General features: G+C 44.2%; 1 protein-coding gene across 2 annotated transcripts in view; it reads left to right on the top strand.

Moving 5' to 3' along the window:
* GRAMD1C (GRAM domain containing 1C) overlaps nucleotides 1–24,797 on the top strand; it is an 87,506-nt gene that overhangs the window by 11,874 nt on the left and 50,835 nt on the right. Inside the window, exons 2-4 of one of the 2 annotated variants that reach the window (XM_066599333.1) lie at nucleotides 8,464–8,633; nucleotides 20,153–20,237; nucleotides 21,504–21,607. In XM_066599333.1, the coding sequence (XP_066455430.1) occupies nucleotides 8,520–8,633; nucleotides 20,153–20,237; nucleotides 21,504–21,607 (303 nt within the window). In that variant the 5' untranslated portion in view covers nucleotides 8,464–8,519. The remainder of the gene's footprint in view (nucleotides 1–8,463; nucleotides 8,634–20,152; nucleotides 20,238–21,503; nucleotides 21,608–24,797) is intronic. The other variant, XM_066599334.1, reaches the window with a different exon arrangement.

Below are 24,797 nucleotides of genomic sequence, written 5' to 3' on the forward strand. Positions count from 1 at the left end.
CAGCAGCCCCCAGTAGAACAGTGACACTCCACGGCAGCCCCCGGTAGAATAGTGACACCCCACGGTAGAATAGTGACACCCCACAGTGACCCCCAGTATAATAGTGACACCCCACAGCGGCCCCTCATTATTTGAAAGCTTCACTGTAAAATGACCCTCCAGGCCAGGTAAAATTAAAAGCAAACTAAAATGCATAAGCTGACCTCTCCTGCAGCGACCGCTGCCAGCAGGTGTGGTGCTGCCGCCGGTGCTCAGTGTCTTGGTGCCGCCGCTGCTCCCTGTCCTCATCCCGACGGCGCTGCATGTGCTGCTGCCACCGCTCTAGCCTCTCGGGATGCACTGATGCCGCCGACGCTTCCTCTCCTCAAGCCACATATGCCCCAAGCCAATCACAAGCTGGGGGCATGAGTACATGTCAAATTCCTGTATTATGTCGCCACCCCTAACTTCCGGTGGCGACATAATACAAGAATACCGAACATCAGGAGGGAGGAGGAGGATCCCGGCTGCACACTGAAGTCACAGTGTGCACTGGGATCAGCGCCGCTAGCTGCACAGCTGAGGGAATGCTGGCAGGGGAGCCGCGGCCCCTGCCGGTATTCTCTAACGTGGTGAGCGGCCGATGGCGACGCATACCAGCAGGGAGGGTGCTGCGTGCTGACATAGGGGTTCTCCTGACAGCCTCACCGATGAGTTGACGGCTGATCCGTTGGAGTTTCAGTGATGGAGACAAGTAGGGCGCAACCACCAGGTGGCTGGCAGCAGATAAAGATTGATGCAGCTGAGCTGAGCAGAGCAGGTTAAGACTGATGCAGTTGAGCTGAGCAGGTACAGGTTGATGCAGCAGAGCTGAGCAGGTGCAGGATGATGCAGCTGAGCTTAGCAGATACACAGAAGAACCTTTTAAAATGGCAATACTTACGGTTGGTTGTGGAGAAAAAGGCCCCAGGACACATGGGGGTCTGAATGAAAAGTTCACATCAGCTTGCTGCAAAGTATTGTAAATATATTATAGAAAAGTGGTCCTGCAGGCAAATATATTCCCCTTTTAATACTGTCTGGTTGTATTGTCTTGTTTTAGAGATTATCTGTCGATGGGAGGGTCCAATCACAAATGATCTTCAGACATATTATAGAGTCATAAGATCACATCAGTGCAGTCTATGAGCTCCGACCACCTTAAGAGAAGTGGGACTGTCATGACTTTCAGGGCTCCACAACTGCAGCTCTAGTGTTAGTGTGTTGGACTCTGGCATGTCATTGTCTTGGAAAGTAAGTAGTGGTCAAAGTTAATATATTCTACAGCTGTGATCTTTTAACTGGTATCTATTACTTAAAGGGGTTTTCTGAGCAAAAACTATTAATGACCAATCTTCACGATAGTTCATCAATAGTTAATCGTCGGGATCCACCACTCAGGATCGGCTACAATGATGTGGCTGCCAGTTCATCATAGGGGATGGGAGTGGAAGCGCCCCAGCTGACTTCACTCCTATTGCAATAAATGGGAGCTGAAGCCGGCGACTACACTTCTGATATTTCCACCCTCAACGCTGGGGACGGACATGGAAGTGTAATGGCCGCTTCAGCTCAAATTGATTCCAATGGAAGTATAATGCGAACTAGGACAATTCCACTTCCATTACCTGTGATGCATGTCTGCTACACTGACAGCGGGCTGGGTGATCAGCTCATCGCTGGGGATCCTGGCAATTAACAACTTATGACCTATCCTGAGGCCGGGTTTACTGGGGATTATCAGGATCAAGATCAAGTAATATAGTAACATAGTTTATCCTATTACCCCCCAATGTTGATCCAGAGGAAGGAAAAAAAACCCCAATGAGGTAGAAGACAATTTTCTCCATTTAAGGCAAAAAAAATTCCTTCCTGACTCCAATCTGACAATCGGAATAATCCCTGGATCACAGACCCATCTGAAGTTATTAATGATTATAACATATATTGTATCACTCAAAAAGGCATCCGGGCCCCTCCTGAACTCTTTTATCAAGTTTGTCATCACCACGTCCTCAGCCAGAGAGTTCCATAGACTCACTGCTCTTACAGTAAAGAACCCCTTCTATGTTGGTATAGAAACCTTTATTTCTCTAGATGTAGAGGGCGCCCCCTTGTTACAGTCCTGGGTATAAATAGATGATGGGAGAGATCTCTGTATTGTCCCCTGATATATTGATACATAGTTATTTGGTCGCCCCTCAGCTGTCCTTTTTCTAAACTAAATATCCCAATTTTGATAGCCTCTCTGGGTATTGTAGTCCGCCCATTCCATTCATTACTTTAGTTGCCCATCTCTGTACCCGCTCAAGCTCTGATATGTCCTTCTTTAGTACTGGTGCCCAAAACTGTACACAATATTCCATGTGTGGCCTGACCAGTGACTTGTAAGGAGGAAGAACAATGCTCTCATCATGTGCCCCTAGACTTCTTTAGATGCATCCCATGATCCTATTTGCCTTGGTAGCAGCTGTCTGACGCTGGTTACTGCAGTTAAGCTTACAGTTAAATAAAACCCCTAAGTCCTTCTCCATGTCAGTGTTTCCCATTTAGTCTGTAATGGTGACATGTATTTCCTCTGCCCATGTGCAGAACATTACTTTCATCAGTGATAAACCTCATTTGCCACTTTTCTGCCAAAGCCCCCAACTTATCCAGATCCTCTTGCAAACGTATACTGTCCTCTCTTGTGTTAATTACTTTATATAGTTTTGCATCATCTGAAAATATTGATATTTTACTGCAAATCCTTCTACAAGGTCATTAATAAATATATAAAAAAATAGGGCCCAGTACTGCCCCCTGTGGTACCCTACTAGTAATGGTAACTCCTCCAGTACTGGCCCCTGTGGTACCCTACTAGTAATGGTAACTCCTCCAGTACTGGCCCCTGTGGTAGCCCACTAGTAATGGTAACTCCTCCAGTACTGGCCCCTGTGGTAGCCCACTAGTAATGGTGACCCAATCAGAGTATGTACCATTAATAACCACCCTCTATCACTAACCAGCTACTTACGAACTTCCACATTCTCGCCCAGACCAAGCATTCTCATTTTATACACCGACCTTCTAACCAAATGTTTGTGGGGTTCTTCTAACAAAAAGGGATCGTCCAAAGCGGAGAAGTCCTTAAATGACCCAGAACTGAAAAATGTGTTATTATGACTGGTAGGTTGAATCTGCTGTTTCACGCTCTGACTTTTGGAGCGCTCTGTGTTATAGCTGATGTCAGTCTGCGTGGAGTCTCTGCGCTGCTCTTCATCGCGGCACAGAGATATAGTGTGGGAGCAATTACTGCCTCCAGACCCTGATCTGCAGTGTAACACATCCGAACCGTAGGCCTCATTATAAACCCTGCACATCTCCACGTGTTTGTGGGGCGCTGTATTCTCACCTGTTCCCGGCTGTCCAGTGATTGGGACTTTTCTAGCAGATTGCAAAAACTGCATAAAAAATCAAACACACAATTGGGATACCCTCTGTATGTATACAATCAGATCCTATATGGGCAGCTCTGCATATCCACATCATGTGGTTATTAGATTGTCAGTGTGTACAGGATAATGACATATAGACACTTGGAGTATAAATAAAGACATGATGATACTTGGGGCACAGAACAATGGCACAGTGGTACTTGGGATAGAGGACAATGTCACACTGGTACTTGGGATAGAGGACAATGGCACAGTGGTACTTGGGATTGAGGACAATGGCACAGTGGTACTTGGAGTGCAGAATCTCAACACACTGACACTCGGGAGGACAGGACAATTACACAATGACCTGCCGCCATTTGGGATGCCAAATGATGACACACTGATAATAGGGGTATAGGACAATGATGCTTGGAGTACACGATAATGGCACACTGACACTTGAGAAAAGGGACAATGACACCCTGGCACTTGCTGTACAGGATGACATACTGATACTTGGTGTATAGGACAATGACACTGACACTTGGGGTACAGGACAAGGACACTGATGGTTGGTGTACATGGTGGGGTGCCATAACAATGGAGTCCTATTGGCTCATGGTATGTTATCATGCAGAGGCACGTGGTGCGGATTTGGCGAGCGGTCATACGGTGTGATGATACATTTGTTGTTTTCATGAGTTGGACGTTGTTTTTACATTCTCCGTTTTCCGTTCTCTACGTCATGTGACTTACATAATTTGCTACTGCTCGGCCTTGTCACATTATTAAGTAATTAGTGAACCTGCATCCTCAGGTCATATTCTGTCAGCCTAAACCCCGTCACATTGTTAGCAGTGAGATGTGTAGCAGGGACGGGATTACTGCGGTATGTGGGTGTCCTCCTGACACTGAGCTATATGGTGATATATTGTATGTGCAGGATGATGCTGAGATTACAGCGGGGATCGTTTAACTCCGGGATTACACTATAGCTATGGATCACCGGGTGAGAGACGATCTGTAATACGAAGAACCATTGTACTAGGAATTACAATGTTATTATACATTTTACGGGTTATGATAAGTTCTCTACAATGCTGTATATTCTAAGTTATCACATGTCATAGTAATATCAGCACAACTATATATAATCACTAGGGGAATCATTTTCTCTGCGCTCCTGAGTAATCGGAATTACTTTAGTGTTGTGTATTAAGTTATTACCTTCCTGCCATCTTTTCACATAGTAATAATAGTTCTATTACTCATTTGTCTCCTCCTCCAGCGTATCTCCCGCTCCGCCATGTATTATTCCAGCTGTATACGTAGTTCTACAAGCTCCAGTGGCCTCAGGATACAATATTTTCTCTTTCCTGGGACATTGTAACCTGAACCAGATTCAATATACAATGTCACAAATAGCTGAATTCTGCGGCACGTGAAGGTAGCACCAATTCACTGGTAAAATACTCGATTACTGAAGTGCATGCACTGATCGGCCTCTGTTAGCGCCTCTCTACAGTACAGTGCGGTACTACAACTACCTGTGCCAGGAAGAGCGGCTCCATTGGACACCAGATTCGGGCAGCGCCTATTATTTCCCTATGTGTACTGTACAGGACTGAAGACGCTGCTGTCCTCACCATAGAAAGTGATTTACAGCTTCCAGCAGTTTTTTCTGACTGTTGGGGCTTAAATAGACGGGTGTATGCGCTAATACGCTCATCGCTACAAAGTGTATTAGCGCATTAACCAGATTGTTTTCTTTTACACTATTCAAACTCTGCGCTTTTGCGCGCAAGCTTTAATAAAAAAGCGGAAGCATAGATCCTGTCCTATCTTTTCTCGCACATAGTATTAACGCACGAGAATCCCGACAAGTGAGCAATCTCTCGCTCCGTGGCCCGTCGGTGGCCGTGTGTACACAACTATTGCGCAAAGTCACTGTGTAGAGCGATTATTCAGGCGAAGATCACCCCGTGTAAAGGTACCTTTACTGTTTATTACTGTCTGTTTCTGGGAAGGCCGACAACTTGGAAATTCTCCCTGTCTCTCGGACAATCCTGGTTCTGGCCTATATCTCCAGTAAAGGTATATCCATATGGCCCGGAGACGTCCTCTGTGATGTCTGTATGCTGTAGCTCTCAATATTTGAATCCCCATTTGTGGAACATTTTAAGCCTTGCCCTCAATATTCATCTATCACCTTTTATGGACCCTTTAACGGGACAATTTCCTAAAAATGGGACAATTGGGAGGCATGTAGTTGTCCTAATAGGTCATACGGATGAAGGACACAGTAATCTTAGTCTGTGTATTTGTTCTAATACAATAGCTGATAAGTGAGCCGTTTCTGTCTTCATGCCCGTTTGTGCTGTTTTTACCTATACATGTCGCTCTCATTGTGGACTGTAAGTGATTTGTATCTTGGGGGAGATCCCACTGATCACTGGTGAATTTACTGAGCAGCTCTGCTATTTTTGTCATACATGGCACCCGGATTGTACTAAAAGGTGCTTTTACACCAACAGGTCGTCGCAGCGATAACAAAGCAATAAAAGGCTGTTTAATTATTTTAAACTAATTTCCATGTATTTTGGTGTGCTGAAAACGAAAAAAAAAAATTTTGAAATAAATCCTAGATGTCAGGATTTACCACAAAATGCAAAATTCTCTTTAAATTAACACATTTTTCCCAAAAATTTGGTATTTTTTTAAAATCTTATCGTTTTTAACTAAATTTAAAGTCAAAATTACTATTAATTAATTCACCTCAGTGCATTTAAGATATAGAATGCCAAAAAAACATAACTTTCAATGAAAAGAACTTCCAGAGTGAGCTAATGGAAACCAGCAGCAACATGTTGCAAGGCTCAAAAGCAGGAATCTATTATTGCCAGGAGTGTTTTTTTCACGGTTCAGACAGAGTGAAAAGGAGTTCGTTCCTTACTTTGCCCAGGAAGACAAGTTGGTTTATTGCATCGATGTCGAAGGTTTGACGAGTCAATTCAGAATCCAATATGAGTTAACGCAATGGCGTCTTTTTATAGATTCTTCAAAAAGAAGTCTCAAAGCAGTTTTGCTCCACAACGGCGTTTTTTACGCTTCCATCCCTGTAGGTCATTCTGTACACTTGAAGGAAACCTACGAGAATTTGGAATTGGTTCTTCATAGACTTAAATATGAAGACCACGGTTGCCAAGTGTGTGGGGATTTAACCCCTTGAGTGGCACGCCCGGAAAAGTTCCGTGACGAGCTCCACTGCTCATAGCAACATAGCCCGGAAGATTTCCGGGCTATGTATCACTATGGGAGCTGCAGAGCACAATGCCACAAGCTGTGACAGTGTGCTCTGCCTGCACAGACCCACAGAGAACAAAGCAAGGGCTTTGAAAAACCAGCAGAAGATATTGCCGACATGTCGGCAATGTCCTGCTTTGTTTACAGGTTGCCATAGAGACCATCGGCTTGTCAGAAGCAAGCCGATGGTCTCTGTGGCAGGGAGAGCTGGCTGTTAGCTGTCAGAGGACAGCTAGGTACCTGCTCTTACAGCAGAGATCAGAGAAAACCTCCGATCTCTGCTGTGTTAACCCTTTACATGCTGCAGTCTATGTGACTGCAGCATGTAAAGGGTTGTCACTGCAGCATGTAAAGGGCTGTCACCATCGGACCCCCGGAATGTGATCAGGGGTCCTGATGGGTCCCTGTGGAAGTCCCCTAAAGGGACAAAAAAGAAAAAAAAAATTTTTAAATTAAAAAAAAAAAAAAGTTAAAAAATTATTAAAAAAATAAAAAAAAACACTTGTCTCCCCTTACTTTGTAAAAAATCAAAAATACAATCACACATGTGGTATCTGTGTGCGTCGTAATGACCCAGAGAAGGAAGTTAATACATTATTTAACCCCTTAATGACATGGCCCCTTTTTTCTTTTTTCCCCATTTCTTTTTTTCCTCCCCCCTGTTTAAAAAATCACAACTTGTCCCGCAAAAAACAAGCCCTCATATGGCCATGTCAATGGAAAAATGAAAAAGTTATGGCTCTTGAGATGCAACTGCAAAACTAGTTGAAATTCAATGATTAGACCATTTTAAAAAACCTGCCCTGGTGGGCACGACAGGGTGGATGGAAACCTGCCACTCAAGGGGTTAAAGGTCTTGTGCATACTGCTGGGGCAACAAGCTGGATATACCAAATACCATTGTTTTCTGTGTCTATAGGACAGTCAAGACCAACAAAATCACTGAACCAAGCCGAGGGTGCTCACAGTCGGTCAAATAAATGTCCTCCGAGAAACTTTGGTACCTCCACATAAAGTTCTTCTACCACCTCTCCATATAAAATTGGACAGGACCGCTGTGCTATGATCAGCGCTTTCTTTTTCCTCTGCTGCTGAAGTGACAGCAGCCCTGGAAATCAGTTGATCGGCGGGGATCCTGAGCAGCATGTCCTCATCAATCATCTATTAATGACCCATTGGTTGTTAATTTGAGAATAAAACTACACAAAATACCCCTTTAAGTTCATTATTGAGTATTTGTAATCACCTGCATTGCCACCATGGTCCTGGAGGTGCCAGCATTGTGTGACTTGCATAGAAACAGTAACACATCTAGCCGTAGTAATAGTGACACTTAGTGGTAAAATGAGGAATTGCACTCAGAAGTATTGACTAAAGGAGAATTCTGGTTTCAAAGAATCATTGTATAATACAATGATAGTTTGTGTGAAAAATTATCATGGTTGACAAGATCACTGCTTGCAGTCATTGAACAGCGACATTTTCTGTTTGGTGTCTGAGGGTGACAGTCTGTCCTGGCCATGTAATGGACACACAAGTGCAGGGTTTGTTACCATAAAGCTGAGTGTCCCTCACATGACCAGGACAGATCGTCACCCTCCGAATAGAAAACTTTAGCAACAGGTTGAGCATCTTCGAAAACGCAGGTGATGTCAGGTGACTAGTAGAACACCTATAATTAATGTCTGGATTCTATAACCGGTTTTTATTTTTCCCCCATCAGTCTCGTGAAATAGATGGGATAAGAAGAGGGGGGGCTGGTCCAGAGACTGGGGTGAGATGGCAGCTGTGCCTAGGCCAGTACTAGCCAACGGACCAGCGGACGACAGTCCCAGGCTCAGGAGAGTTTCTCTGGAACAGCCCAGGGAGAACGATGAGGAGCAGAAGGCCAGTGTAAGTAACCCACCTCCTGCTCTGTTCCCCACACTTCATGACATCTGATCTGTCATCAGTTCTGCATATCGCTATTGCTAATCCAGCGGACGTTCCTGGGTTGTCAGCAGGCAGCTGGGGCCTCTTGCTTCAGACTCATCTTTTCCTATACTTTTTGGTTCTTTCTTGTTGCTTTTGTGATATTTTTAAATAATTGCTCCGTTATCATTTATGATAGAGTCAGTCACATTTGATCTATTTTAATCCCCCGGCTTCAGCAGTGCAAGCAGGTAGTGAGCATTGATGTAAACTGAGCATTGATATATATATATACACTATCCTGCCAAAAGTAATTAGACCTGAGCAAAAGTAGTATTTATTTCCATCTGGTAATACTTAGTGGGGCTCCTTTGGCCCTAATGACATTGGATACCTCTGTGGCATACTTTCTACTGATATCTGATACTTTCGCTGTCATTTCCCTCCATTCATCCTGCAAATTTCTGGTGAGTTCTCTCAAAGAAAATAGATCGGTTTATTTACAGTGGTGCAAGGAGCATCATCATTGGACAGTTATAAGGAGTGATGAATCACATTACTCCATCTTCTAATCAGATGGCTGTACCTGGGTGTGGAGGAGCCTGAGGAACGTCTTTTACCTGAGTGTATTGTGCCAACTGTTCAGTTGGGAGGAGGTTCTGTTATACTCTGGGGGTGTTTTATATGGCATGGTCTCTGTCCGTTGGTTGTAGTGGCAAGAACCATGAACACGGAGATATACCTTAAAGAACTAGACAATAATGTGCTGCTGTAATTGTGGTAATACTCTGGGAATGGTCAACCATACTTCTAACAAGACAAAGCAGAGTTCTGACCTGAACCTACTGAACAACTTTGAGGCGAACTGGAACGTCGGGTCAGGAAATATGAACAGCATCCAGTATGCCACAGAGAGTATCCGATGTAATAAGTTCCAAAGGAGGCTCCAATAAGTGTTAACTTATCCATTTACATTATGGTAGGATAGTGTACCGTTTGATCACTTGTAAATGATACTTAACTACACCATCCAGTTTGGGGGACCAATCTTAGCAGCTGATCTCGAGGAAAGTCTTATTCTTTTTTCAAATTTTTTTCAACTTTTTGGACATATAAGAATCAGAATAAACGAAAATGCCGTCAGGCAGGCTATGTGACATCGGATATCTCCAATATAATATGCATAACAACGGACATAAAGAGAAATCACCTGTCTTGCATATGCGCATATCTCGCATTTGGTCTTGGAGTAGTCTTATTGACTAGTCACCTTAATGAATTGTCGGTGCCGAAGCATGTAAAGCATACAGTACCTCCAGCCCAGAGGCGTAACTTGAAGCTCCTGGGCCCCAATGCAAAACCTGTAACAGGGCCCCCAACTATAATGCTTTATTCATAGTACTGGGCTCCCTATATAGAGAAGAGAGGCCTTATGGGCCCCCTAAGGCTCCTGGGCCCGGGTGCACCCGCATCCCCTGCACCCTCTATAGTTACGCCCCTGCTCCAGCCTAATGACAACTTGCCCCTCTCTGCAGTCTTTTTCCCTTGCAAGATCAGCTGTTTGTGCTTCAGACTTCTCCTACTTAGAACAGAAAAAAATATAGCAACAGCTTGGGACATAATTGTAGTACTTAAGGCTGATTTAGACACGATTCTCACTCGAAAATCACTCAAAGCCATATTTTGAGCGACAATCGTTGTGTCTAACTGCACTGACATCGTGCAGTTTTTGTTAACCAGTCGCTGATCATTCTCTTTCAGCATGCTGAAAGAGAACGATCAGCCTTATCAGGAGTTCACAGCGGGATACAGCTGATACTGTTGTTTCAGCTGTATCGTGCTCCGTGAACAGCCGGGGTATGAAGAAAACAGCGGTCCAGCTGTGTTCTGCATACCCCACACGGAGCGCACAGCTGTATACCAGCTGAGCGCTCCATGAACAGCTGGGGTATGAAGAACACAGCGCTCCAGCTATGTTCTGCATACCTCGTTCAGAGCGCTCAGCTGTGTACCAGAGAACAGCTGGATGCAGAAGACAAGTGGCCCTGCTTGACATCTTTTGAGCGCTAATCATTGTGTCTAAACCAGGCTTTAGATACTGCATAAATCTGTATACATCTCCAGATCCTGAAGAGGTGTAGCCTTCATCTTTGGTGCTCTTAAAGGGAACCTGTCAACACCTATAATCACCATTAACTAAGTTTATTGGCTTATAGAACAGGCAAACGAGTCCTGGAATGTACATTTTATATTTACCTGGCTCCCTGTTGCCTTGCTGTCCGCGGGCGATCCGTGCATTAGACTCATCTCTCTGCAGTCAGTGCATGCTCTCTATGGGTGTGCGCATGCACTGACTGCAGAGATGAGTCCAGGTCTAACAGCAAGGGAACAGGGAGCCAGGTAAGTATAAGAAGCTCATCCCTGGACTCCGCAGCCCCTGTCCTATAAGCCCATAAACTTAGACTATGGTGCTTACAGTTGATGGCAGGTTTCCTTTAAGGGCCTTTTGCATGGCCTAATGATTGGGTAAGAACGGAATATTCTTTTGCCCACACATCCGGTTATTGGACGGTGCTGCCAATCACCTGATGAATGAGCAAATGCTTGTTTGTCAAAAAGAAATGATCATTGTGAGCTTTACATCTCCCCATGAGAACAGGGAACACGCCGTCAACAAAGATGAAGCTGTATGGGGACGAATGATCATAGGAACTGTTGTTCCTCTCCTAATAAACTCTGAAGCTGGTCCGTGTGAAGGGCCAGTAGACGAGCGCCAATCATGTTGAACAGCAGTCATCGTTGCCAGCACATCTATACATGTAAAAGGACCCTTGGCCTCCACCTCCTTCTTGTTCTCTGCACCTTAAAGATTATGTCATTCTTATTACACTGCTCTTCATTTTGTTTGGCCAAGAAGTAATAGAAGGCATTCATATTATGTCCCTCGGGCCCCAGGGGTCTACACAGCGAGGGCGAATACAGTGTTTCACTTGAAGCGCAATCTAGTAATCTCACAATTTTTGTGCGCGGGACAATGATATCTCACAAGAGTGAATACTGACGCTTACCTTGGTTCTTGGTGAGCTCAGAGTTGGTGTAGAAGATGTTAAAAGTGGTTACGCGGTTTTGATAAATGAGCCTCAACTTCTCCGGAAATGAGAACGAATAATACACCCATGGTGGAGACAGGACGGGAGTCATCAATAACCAATAGACTACTGAAAATTAGTTCTATACAGATTGCAAGCCAAAAGGATTGTTTTTTGAGTGAAACACCCTGTCTTAGGCTACCTGTCCACAGGCGTTGCGATATCCCGCAGCAGATCTCTGCCGCGGGAGCCGCTGCCGGGGAGCAGGAGACAGCTGACGGTTCTCCGCACTGAGCCTATCTGACAGATAGGCTCACCGCGGAGAATTGCGGCAAATCACAGCAACGCTATGGAAAGCTTCAGACAGCGTGATTCACCGGCAGACTCACGCTGGTGGACATGCGGCCTTAGGCCCCCTGCACACGGCAGAGCCGGTTTCCACAGGAGCAGAGGCGTCTGCGCATACCTGGTACTTTCAGTTTTCATCTGCGCTGCGGATGGTCCACATGGCGAGCCGTTGGACACGTGCAGTACGGATAGTTTTTTTTTAAAACTACTGACGTGGAATCCACAGCCTTTCGGCAATGCAACTGCGGAAGGGCCGCGGAAAAAATGGTTTCTGCAAGTGTGCAGGAAGAATCGATTTCCCGTAGTATGCTATGCGCGGCCGTGGAGGGCTTGCTGCTCCTCACAGACATGATGGAGTTGGCAGGGATACAATGTTGTTTGTCACTCTTAATTTGCTGTAAACTTGAATTAAAGCCAAACTATAGTGAAACCATACTGGGTAGAGTTACACTGTGCAGGGTGGCCGTAGACACACGCAGCCTCTGTAGTGTTCGCTGCAGGCATCTGCTGCTCCTACTGAAAGGGGACCACAGTTACCGAGTTTAATTATCACTACAAATCTTCATAATTGTATAGCAACATTATTTAGATGCTGTATATCCAGAGGAGAAACTTGATGCCCCCGGGCTCCAATGTATGCTCTGTAACGGGGCCCCCACCCAACATGTATCATGTAGTGGAGCCTTTGGGCCTCCTCAGGTACCAGGCCCTGGTGTGAGAGAAACTATAGTGTCTGTTGAACACCATCTTGTTTCCCTACCATCGCCTCAATCTTCTTACGTCACACGCATTTTGTTCAGAAGGTTTAAGGCCCAAAGAATGATCAAAAGCTGCAACTGACCTTCCGACACAAAAGTGTAGCCAGACAACTGACTGAATATGGACTTCGTCTTAGAAGTGTTTTAAGAAATAGAACTCTTTATCATCTGTTTTACTCTATTTGCTCTTCTGTACATATATTTACCTATGTAAATCTTAAGTAAGCTCAGGAATGCTTATAGATTACTAATTAAGGACCTTGGAGAGTTGGCAAAGAGCGCATGACCAAAAGACCAACGTGACAGCACAAGCTATGAGGCGTAACAAGTTATGAATATGTTAAATCAAGTCACTTTTGGTCACCTGACTTTAATGAATTTGACTAAAAGGACTATAAGTTCTTTGGCTGTTTGACAAATAAACGGAATCATTTGCGATTTACACAAATCAGTGTGTGTGACTTGTGATTCTCCAATTCTCTTAATTAACACTTCATTTGGAACAGTAAAAATATATACATATAGCGCTACATTGCGCTGACACTGGTATGTCTGCTACCTCTATGTATGTGGCTGATATATGGGGAGGGGGTAGGTGTCCTGCAGTGTGAATTCTCAGGTCTGAGGCATAGGTGAGGAATGTATACATACAGTTTTGGATAAACATTCCTTCTGCATGGCAGAACGCTATACCTTAGGGCATTCTACAAGGGATGACTTGTCGGGCACAGATGCCCAACAGTCGTTGCAGCGATAATCGCTCCTGTGCTATTACACGTATGGGGGCGGAGCGCGCCGGGGATTATTCCAACCCACCTCCATCACAGTAAAGAGGCAGTCTTTCATAGATTACCAACTGCCTGTTTACATGGGCCCATCCATCGTTCAGCTGTCTGCATGTAGAAACTGAACGAGAAGCGAATGAATTCTCATTCATCGTTCAGTCGGGGCATGCATTTACATTGAATGCGAATTTCTGAATGATTTATCGGCCCATATAAAGGAGTCCTTAGTCCTAACATGGAGTTTATTATCTATTCTATTGCTCCGCCACATGTAGGAACATGACAGAAAACAAAACTACAAAAGGTTGAATACAGCCTATAAATGATAGGACTGTTAATGGAGCCTACAACCCGAGCATCCACAGGGATATTACAAGGTTTATGAGATTCCTAGAGAGGATTATGTAAATGATTCATAGCAGTTATATATCAGGGATACAAGTCACCCCACCCAAAATATGTGATGCTGTGCTGGACTCCCTTTGGTTTACAGTGAGGATTCACCTTTAATCACCTTCTGATACGTCATTGAGATGCGTCAGAGAAGACGCTGTGGTGACACCTTGGAGATCTCCTCATTTCTTATTTATGGGGAGAGCAGGGGAGAGCGGGGAGGAACGGAGGGGAGATCTCTCTCTCCCTCTCTCCCGCCCGCTCTCCCCTGCTCCCCGCCGCGACTCACCTGTCAGCCGCAGCGGTCCCCGAATCTTTAAGGACGAGCAGGGAGATACTCGTCTAAGGCACATTACTCGAGCGAGTAGTGCCTTAGCGAGTATACTCGCTCATCCTTAGTCCTAAACCATGCTACATAACATGTAGACCCTTAACCCTTTCCAATCCAGTGTCTGACTTCTTCCTACATTCTGATTGAAGCTTGTACAGCTCCAATGTCCGAAGACGTCCGACAGGGTATTCTTACCATCTATTGCCAGCCACTCCGCTGTTGGAACCTCTCTGGCGCACACACTAACTTTAGCCAGCAGATGGCACCGTTGTATAACAGCAAAAAGAGAAAGCCTTTTAGGAAACCCTGAATCCAAAATTGGATTGGAAAGGGTTAAAGGTGTCAGCCATAGTTTATGACGGGAACTGCATGTTATTGGATATACGGGTTATGCCGCTGCACACAAGCCATCCATCACAAAGCACATTGCATCGGCCCATTTACAATTATGTAAAGAGTGCAGTCATTGAACAGTTGAGCAATGGAAGAACGTTCTATGGAGTAACGAATTACGCTACTCCATATTCACCTCAGATGGATGTGTGGAGGATCCTGGGGAACACCTCTTGCCCGAGTGTGTTGTGACAGTAATTAAGTACAGGAGCGGTTCTGTTATGGTCTGGAGATGTTTTATGTGGCGTGGCCTCAGTCCGCTGATTGTAGTGACAAGAACCATGAACATAAACCTTGACATTCTAGACAATAATGTGCTGCTGACAATGTGGGAATACTCTGGGAATGGTCAGCAATACTTCCAACAAGACAACGCGCCTTGTCACAAATCCAACGCTGTTTTACATTGGTTTGAGGATATAGAGGCTCCATTATTGGACTGGCCGCACCTGAACCCAACTGAGCGTCTTTGGCATGGAACTGGAATGTCGGGTCAAGAAATGTGAACACCGTCCAACTTCTTTGAGAAAACTTGCCAGAGTTTTGCAGGATGAATGGAGGGAAATACCAGCTGAAGTGTATCAGATGTTAGTAGAAAATAGGCCATTAGGAACAAAGAAGGCCTCATTAAGTAGCACTTATTTCCTGATGGTAATACTTAAACACTATGTTTGATTCTTGCTCAGGCGTCCAATTAGTTGGGTAGGATAGTGTACCGTTTGTTGTCACAGCCCCATGCTTGTTGCTAACATCAGTGAAAAGATTCCTCACACAATCATATCAAAAGTCCTTCTTGCAGTTTACAAATAACAATCCTAATAGGCGATAGAATGCGAGTAGTACCACCATACAGTGACACAAATAATAGTGTCATATGTGCTCAAATTACACCACCATGCGAAGTCCAAATGATACTGCCATACATTGCATAAATAATACAACCCTACAGCGCTTAGGTGCCCTTTTACACAGGCCGATAATCGTTCAGATTCTTGCTGGATCGTAGGAATCGGTTTTCCATTTAGTGTAAATACATGCAGCGACTGAAGGACGAACAATAATTCCGTCGCTAATCATTCGTCGTTCAATTTCTACACGCATAAAAACTTAATGACGATCGTCTCGTGTAAACAGGCAGTCACCCATCTATGAACAACTGCCTGTTTACTGTGAATGGAGGCAGGCGGGCCGGAACGATGATCGCTTCTGTATGAAAGGGCCCTAAGTAATATCTCCATACACTGTATAAATAATACCTCCATACAGTTCTGTAATTATACCATCATACATTATTTAAATAATATAACCATAAGGTGCCCAAATAATACCACCTTACAGTGACAAATAACAGTATTCCATCATGGCTAAATACTACGACAAAGCCCATTGACAGTGCTGAGTACCAAGTCTGCCAATGCTTCCGTTCTGCAGGACTGTTGATAGACGTTGCGGACGGTTTTACTGTATGGACTTGCAGCTGGATACGGGTGATTGAACTCCTTATAATTCGGTTGCTTGCAGTGCACAATGCTATCTTGATGGGTACTATGGGCTGCCTGGCATAGGCTGAGGGAACAGGAGAATAAGAAATGGCATTAGTGGCACCTGTGTTGGTGGCGGCGGGACTCCCTGTGGCCGTACGTCACCTCTACCCATATTATTATTTCATAGGACATGTAATCCAGCTGGCGCTCTCCCCTTACAGGGCTCTCTTTGTGGTTCCCCTCCACATTTTATGACTTTGTCATAGGTTGTTCTGCTCTATAGATTACAAATAAAAGCCTGAAGCAAATGTTCTGCCCGGAATTACGGATCTTTCCAGACCAACATTTCCGTATTCAGGTTAACCCTTTCACTGCACTCAAAGCAGTTGTCACTTATGTAACCCTGTTGGATTGATATTCTGGGTATACCAGTACTGCAGATAAAGGGGAACTCCAGTAAAAACATGTTTCCCATAGTAGGGAGTCACCGACTAGCCATAATATTAAAAGCACATGCCAAAGGCTACATTTACACAGTGCGTACATGAACACTGAGCCATACTATGCCGGGATTCTATTTGAAGAGTGGAAAGCAGTATTTGAACAGAACCGTGAAAGGAACCATTGACTTTAATTACACTACTTACTGGTCAGAGGTTGTAGAACACCTCAATTTTTCCCAGTTTTTTATTGACATTTACACAGTTTAAAGGAGATGTCCCGAGGCAGCAAGTGGGGTTATACACTTCTGTATGGCCATAATAATGCACTTTGTAATGTACATTGTGCATTAATTATGAGCCATACAGAAGTTATAAAAAGTTTTATACTTACCTGCTCCGTTGCTGGCGTCCTCGTCTCCATGGTGCCGACTAATTTTCGCCCTCCGATGGCCAAATTAGCCGCGCTTGCGCAGTCCGGGTCTTCTCCTCTTCTCTATGGGGCTCCGTGTAGCTCCGCCCCGTCACGTGCCGATTCCAGCCAATCAGGAGGCTGGAATCGGCAATGGACCGCACAGAAGCCCTGCGGTCCATGAAGATAGAGGATCCCGGCGGCCATCTTCAGCAGGTGAGTATGAAGACGCCGGACCGCCGGGATTCAGGTAAGCGCTGTGCGGGTGGTTTTTTTAACCCCTGCATCGGGGTTGTCTCGCGCCGAACGGGGGGGGGGTTTAAAAAAAAAAAAACCCGTTTCGGCGCGGGACATCTCCTTTAATGTCTTAAATATACTTTGAAATGAAAGCATAAAACAAGTAAACAAGTTATTACAGCTGACACCCACGGGCAATAGCCGCGATCAGCCGATCGCAGCTATTAACCCTTTAAATTACGCTGTCAATTAAGATTGGGGGAGCCGTGCGGTGAGATCAGGGGAGCCGTGCAGGTGTTATGGCAGGCGGGGGCCTTTTGAAAGGCTCCAGGGCTGCCTTAGCAGACTGCCTATCAAGCCATCCCCATGGGGTGGCTTGATAGACTGCCTGTCAAATGGCAGTATGACATAAAGTAAAAGTTAAAAAAAATCAATAACGTTTTATTAATTGTAAAAAAAAAAAATTATAAAAGTTTGAATCACCCCCCTTTTGCCATAGCTATTTTAAAAAAATCTAAATCATAAAATAAAAATACATATTTGGTATCGCCGCATCCATAAAAGTCTGATCTATCAAAGTAGTGCATTATTTTTCCTGCACGGTGAAAGTCGTCCGAAAAAAAAAAAAAGAACGCTAGAAATGCACTTTTTCAGTTAACCTGTATTCCAGAAAAAAACCCAATAAAAAGCAATCAAAAAGTCGTATGTTTTCTGAATTGGTACTATCGGAAACTACAGAACATCCCACAAAAAATGAGTCATCGTTGAACTACGTCGACGGAAAAATAAAAAAGTTATTATGTGCACAAGATGATGGCAGAAAATCATTGAAAAAAATTAAATGTCTTTGAAGAAAAAAGAGTAGTATAGTAAAAAAAAAACCTATACAAGTTTGGTATCGTAGCAATCATACTAACCTATAGAATAAAGTTATCATGTCGTTTTTGTTACAGTTTATGCGCCGTAGAAACAAGACGCACTGAAAGACGGTGAAATGTCTTTTTTTTTTTTTTTCATTTTACTCCACTTATAATTTTTTAAAAAGTTTTTCACTACATTATATGGTACTTTAAATAGCACCATTAAAAACTACAACTCGTCCTGCAAAAAACAAGCCCTCATACAGTGACATCGATGGATAAATAAAGGAGTTATAATTTTTTTAAAGGGGGGAGGAAAAAGCGAAAATGGAAAAAAAGGGCCGCGTCATTAAGGGATTAAGTCTGAAGACTGTGCATCTTAAGTAGTTCTGACATAATCTAAGAGTATGTTTTGGATCATTGTCTTGCTGTAATATGAACCCCTGACCAACTAGGCGTACACCAGAGGGTATTGCATGGCATATCAAAATGCTGTCATAGCCCTTTACGTCCAGTGTGCCAGTCACCCCGTGTAAGTTGCCAACTCTGGATCCCGCAAAAGAGCCCCAGACCATCACGCTTCCACCTCCATGTTTGACAGTTGGTGTCATACCCTGAGGAACAATCCTTTCACCTACTCGATGATGTACAAAAACCCTGAGTAATGTATCAAAGATTTCAAATTTTGATTCATCAGTCCATAAGACCTTCTTCCACTCTTCAGTAGGTCACTGGAGGTGCTATTTTGTAATCTTAGTGGTGGCCTTCTTACTGATACTCTACCTGTCAAAATGCACATAGAAGTCTTCTCTTCACAGTTGAAATGGAAATTTGTATAATTTTTCGCTGCATTAAGCTGTGCTTAACGAATTTGTACACCGATCATGCAAACTGTTGGCTCCCAAAACTTGTCATCTGATTTTGTAGTCTGCCAGACTTCTTTCTGTCAATTTCTTCCAGTTTCCAAGTGCCTTTTGATGCATAGAAAACTATACTGACAGCCAACTTGGCTTTCTTGGTAGTTTCTCTTTGGTTAATTGCCTTCTTCTAGTCATTATTTATAGCAATGTCTTATGTCCTGAAGAGCAAAACTGTCCAAATTCTACCATAGAGTGTGTTGTAATGTAGTCTGTTCCAACACTGGTTATATTAAATCAGAGGGTTTGAAAGTGGTCTACAAAAGTTAAGACACCTGTAGGAATAGTTTGCACAGGGGGCGATAGTTGTTCAGAGAATGGAGGTGGAGCACGCTGGAGATCTCTTCCCTTCGCTTACCTCTACTTACTGCATAAATGAACAACTGCCTATTTAGTCAGGCCAATAGTCACTTGGGCAACAATCACCCTGTGTAAAGGTATCTTTACACTTCATATATCCTAGGAGCCATTGCCTATGGCAGGATGCTTTTCCTTTATGACTTGCCTTTGAGCAGCGCCAATTCCCTGCGGATTCATATCACCAGATATAAGTTGTTCTACCTGCTGATTGAATAGTACAGAAGCTCATAAAAAAAGATGCTATTTCAATGATTATTTTTTTGTGCTGTAATATGTACATCTGTCTCTAGGTGGAGCTGTGCAATCTCACTTCGCTCTACAGTCCTCGGACTAGGACAGTTCCTGAACATATGTCCTACGGGGTGCTTGAAAGCTATTGAGGGGGAACCATAGAGTTTCAGCAAATTGCTTTTCCTGCTTTGGTGGATTTGATGTGACATGTATTGTATGGGTTTCTGGCATTTAGTTTCCTCCAACAATCAGCTGATTGTTGGGTGGAGTTGCATTAAAAACTGCTTACATTTTCAAGATCACTGTATGTTGTCAATGAATGGAAAATTCTTGTTTATATTCAGAGTAACATATAAGGGTAAAGAACCTTCACCCCGTCATCTCGTGTATAGTGTGGGGTCCGCCGTACTGCTGGTGATATTAGCAGCAGAACTCTGACTGTAAATCTCTCCATCTCCTCCAGGTCTCCAGCTCTACCTACAAGCAGAGGAGCGAGGAGTTTCGCAAACTGTTCAAGGACTTACCAGAAAGTGAAAAACTCATAGTAGGTAAGTGAGAAATGCAAGGCCATGTGTGTGCACATGTATGATGATCCAGAAAGGTCTGTTTACATGTATGATGATCCAGAAAGGTCTGTTTACATGTATGATGATTCAGATAAGAGTTTATATAGATGTATGACAATCCAGAGACCTGTATACATGTGCAATGATCCAGAGACGTGTGTACATATATGAGAATCCAGAGACCTATGTACATGTATGATGATCCAGACAGAGGTCTTGTTACATGTATGATGATCCAGAAACTTGTGTACATGTATGATTATAAGATAGAAATATGTGTGCATGTATGATGATCCAGAGACCTGTGTGCATGTATGATGATCCAGAGACTTGTGTAAATGTATGATGATCCAGAGACCTGTGTAAATGTATGATGATCCAGAGACTTGTGTACATGTATGATGATCCAGATAGAGGTCTTGATACATAGCAATAACATGAAACATGATACTTGATACATGGAGCAATAACAGTAATGTGCGTTTACGCACATACAGTTTCTCTGTGGGGGGGGGGGGGGGACACTCCTTCACTTATAAAGCGGTTTTTCTCCTTGGTGTATAGTTCAGTCCCAAAATAAGGAATGTTCTACTCTCCCCAACTGCACGAACAACTCTCAAGCATTTGAGCGATTTCAAATGCCTCTTACAGTTAAGTGTCTTTTCTAATGCAATTATTTCCAGGTACAAGAGGCCTGCTGTTTAACTAGTACCTATCCTTATTGGTATGCACACCTAGCGTCTTTACTGAGGCCAGCCTCACTTACATTTCGATGTGCAGGAGTCGCAGCTTCTACTGACCCAATCTCCTCTGCAGCGTTGCCGAGGGATGGGAGTGCCACTCTACTCTCCACTCTGTTTCCTGGCTATTGCTGATAGGCCCTGCTGGGTCCAGGGCCATAGAAGCTCCTTTCTCTCTTCTACCTTCTAGCCTTGCAGACAACAGCTCTGTTAGCATCTCCTCCAGTGCCAGCACAGCTCACTACATAGCTACAATCACCCCTTTTTATCTCTGGGCATCATCCAATCAGAGTGCAGGGAGCATTTTTAGCTCTTCCGTGCCAAATTTTAGTGCAAATTTTGGTGCATCTTACCCATTCCATCTCCATAGCAACACTATACAGATACTTAAGAAGAGTAGAAATGAGGGCCACTTCTGAGGCATTAGGCACAGAGTGCGGATAATACATGTAATATTTTCCTCCATATCAGCACACTGTGTAGATAACCTGCCTACATTTACTTCCAGATTACGCCTGTGCCCTGCAAAAGGACATCCTACTTCAAGGTCGCCTGTACCTCTCCGAGAACTGGATCTGCTTCCATAGCAACATCTTCAGATGGGAAACTTCGGTAAAACCCACATCCAATTAACTTTTCTTAACTATAATGTATGGGGCAGAACTGGGCACCCCAAAGGGGAAGCATAGTGCACCCTCACTGTATAGAATCTAGCATGGCCACCCCTGGTTCAGTGGGCAGGTCCAAGTCAGGGGGCCCTTTTGTGGCCCAGGGGCCCACATTCACTCAGCGGCAGCCCTGAGATCAGCACTTTTCATCTCCTCTTCCCTCATTTACAGAGGTGTCACCATATTTGCAAACATAGGAAAGGCAAAATGGTTCACATTACTGTTCTTTCCCACAGGGAAAGGATAAAGGGCAATGCCAAAGCCTAATAAGCCATGATGGAAGGGCTGTAATAGGAGCAGGGCTGCATATTGCTGCTTGCTTCAGGGCCCGTACGATCACTGATGGAGTAAACTAAAGTATCCAACGACAAATCAGTGTTCTGCAATTAAAATGACCCTCCTAACCCGGTATCATTTTTCCTAGCGTCACAAATGCAACATTTTAGGGGATGGGAGACCGAGGACACGCGGGATGGGAGCTTTCGTCTCCTGAAAACTCATTTCCATAATGCACACTTATTTGAAGCCCTGGAGAGTTCTAAGTTCCGCAGTAGCCCCCAGAGTTTCCCAACTTTAACCCTCATGCATAGGGTTTGGTGGAAGATTAGAGACATTATGGGGATCAAGGGTTTTACACAATATACTCCTATCTGGGAAAACCTAAGGCTACAAGACTTAGAGAAATTGGAGGGTTTTCAAGGGTGGAAGACTAGGGAGATTAGACGACTAACTCAGATAGTATCAGGGAATAATATAAAATCTTTTGAGCAGTTGAGGGATGAATATGGTTTGCCGCACACTCAATTTTTCAAATATCTACAGCTCCGACATGCATTCCAGGCGGAGAGCTGCCTTGAGAATCTTGAATTCAGAAAATTGCTACCAGCAGAAATGGTAGGAAGTTCTACTAGTACCAGGGGGAAGATATCTTGGGTATACTCCTGTATACAGGGTCAGATAAACCTGCGCTACCCTCTGGCAACAAGAAGTAAGTGGGAGGAGGATATTGGCCCGATTGAGGAATCACTGTGGACAGAAGTGTTACAAATGACACCTAAATTGTCTCTGAGTGAGTCTCATAGGATATCACAAATATATCTGTTACACAAGGTATATCGCACTCCTGCGTTTCTGTACAATATTGGTGTGAGAGATACCCCTTCATGTAATAGATGTAAGATTCATACAGCGGACCTTATACACATGATGTGGCGTTGTCCTAAGTAGCAGAATTGGAATTTACTCCATCGGTATGTGTTCTGGGCTATGTGAACGATGTGCCCCTAGACGAAAATGAAAAGATAGCAGTGGCCAGGATTTTATACTTAGCCAGAAAATTGATAGCACAACATTGGTTGGATGAGTGTCCCCCCGATCTAGCTGAACTTAAAGGGGTTGTCCCGCGGCAGCAAGTGGGTCTATACACTTCTGTATGGCCATATTAATGCACTTTGTAATGTACATTGTGCATTAATTATGAGCCATACAGAAGTTATAAGAAGTTTTTCACTTACCTGCTCCGTTGCTAGCGTCCTCGTTTCCATGGAGCCCGCCTAATTTTCGGCGTCTAATGGCCAAATTAGACGCGCTTGCGCAGTCCGGGTCTTCTTCTTTTCTCAATGGGGCTGCTCGTGCAGGATGCCGGCTCCATGTAGCTCTGCCCCGTCACGTGCCGATTCCAGCCAATCAGGAGGCTGGAATCGGCAATGGACCGCACAGAAGCCCTGCGGTCCACCGAGGGAGAAGATCCTGGCGGCCATCTTCAGCAGGTAAGTAAGAAGTCACCGGAGCGCGGGGATTCAGGTAAGCGCTGTCCGGTGTTCTTTTTTAACCCCTGCATCGGAGTTGTCTCGCGCCGAACGGGGGGGGGGGGGTTGAAAAAAAAAAAAACGGTTTAGGTGCGGGACAACGCCTTTAAAAAGAAAGCCACTTAAATTCTAATTTGGGAAAAAAGTATTTATTGCAAAAGAAAGACATTACAGAAATATTACGGTATATGGTTCAAATGGCTGCATACCTTCGGTTTACTTGAGAATGACTTACTTAGAAGATAATGCTAATATCCACCGGAATGCATATATTGTGGAAGGGAAAGAGAGTGGAGAGGGAAGGAAGTAGTTGCGCTAACCTTTGCATTACAGGTAACATCGAAATTACAGGGACTGCACCTTATCTCTCTGCAAATATGGACAATTAAAGGACTCTGCAGCGGTGTACTTAAATAGTACGAGAGAGACTATTGGATTATGTTTCTTGGGGGGAGGGGTATTTGGGGTTTTCTGTGTTTGTATTGTATGTATGTTGAAGGTGTCTTTGGACGCCAGAAAAAGAATCTCTTTCAATGAAAAAGATTTGAATAAAAAAAAAAAAATGACCCTCCTGTCCGGGACCAACAAAGATGGCCACACGGCTTCTCTGACTACCTGATGCACACTGTTCATTAGTATGCATTGGTAGTCTAAGACACTATATGCTGCTCCGACTGGCCATTGGTACTCATATGGGCAGCACTGGCCAATCAAAGCAATGGGTAGTGTTGTAGACTAATGATGTGTACTAATGCACAGTGTGCATCATATAGTCAAGAGGTGCGGCCATCTTTGTTTGTCCAGGACCGCAGGGTCACTTTAAGAGCTGTACCTCATAGTTATTTAAATCACACGAAACAAGAAAAGTTATTAGTAGGTGCGAAGGAGTCTGGGGAGGATCTGACAGGAGCCTCATGTAGGGTTGTCATATATTGATGACCTATCTTAAGGATAGATAAGCGATAGTTGACTGGTGGAAGTCTGCCGCTCGGTGATCAGCTGTTGTCGGGCTCGCTGTCAGTGTAGACAGAAACTAACAGATCTGTCCCCATTGCAGCGGCCCGAGTTGGTAAGGCAGGCTCAGCTTCCATTGAATTCAATCCATACCAACCTGGGCCATTGCACACTGACAGCAAGCCCAATACCAGCTGATCGCTGATACCATGCTCCCTAAAAGCACCAGTCCCATACTTCACCTAATCCTGACATGGCTGACGTTCCTGGCACTGGGCAACATGGCAAAGGAGGCATATCCACTCCAAATGATAAGTAATTTGACTGGGCACGTGCTATTTTATTATGCAAAAATATTGGCACTTGCTATTA

The sequence above is a fragment of the Eleutherodactylus coqui genome, chromosome 4 (genome assembly GCF_035609145.1).
Source record: "Eleutherodactylus coqui strain aEleCoq1 chromosome 4, aEleCoq1.hap1, whole genome shotgun sequence".
Lineage (NCBI taxonomy): Eukaryota > Metazoa > Chordata > Amphibia > Anura > Eleutherodactylidae > Eleutherodactylus > Eleutherodactylus coqui.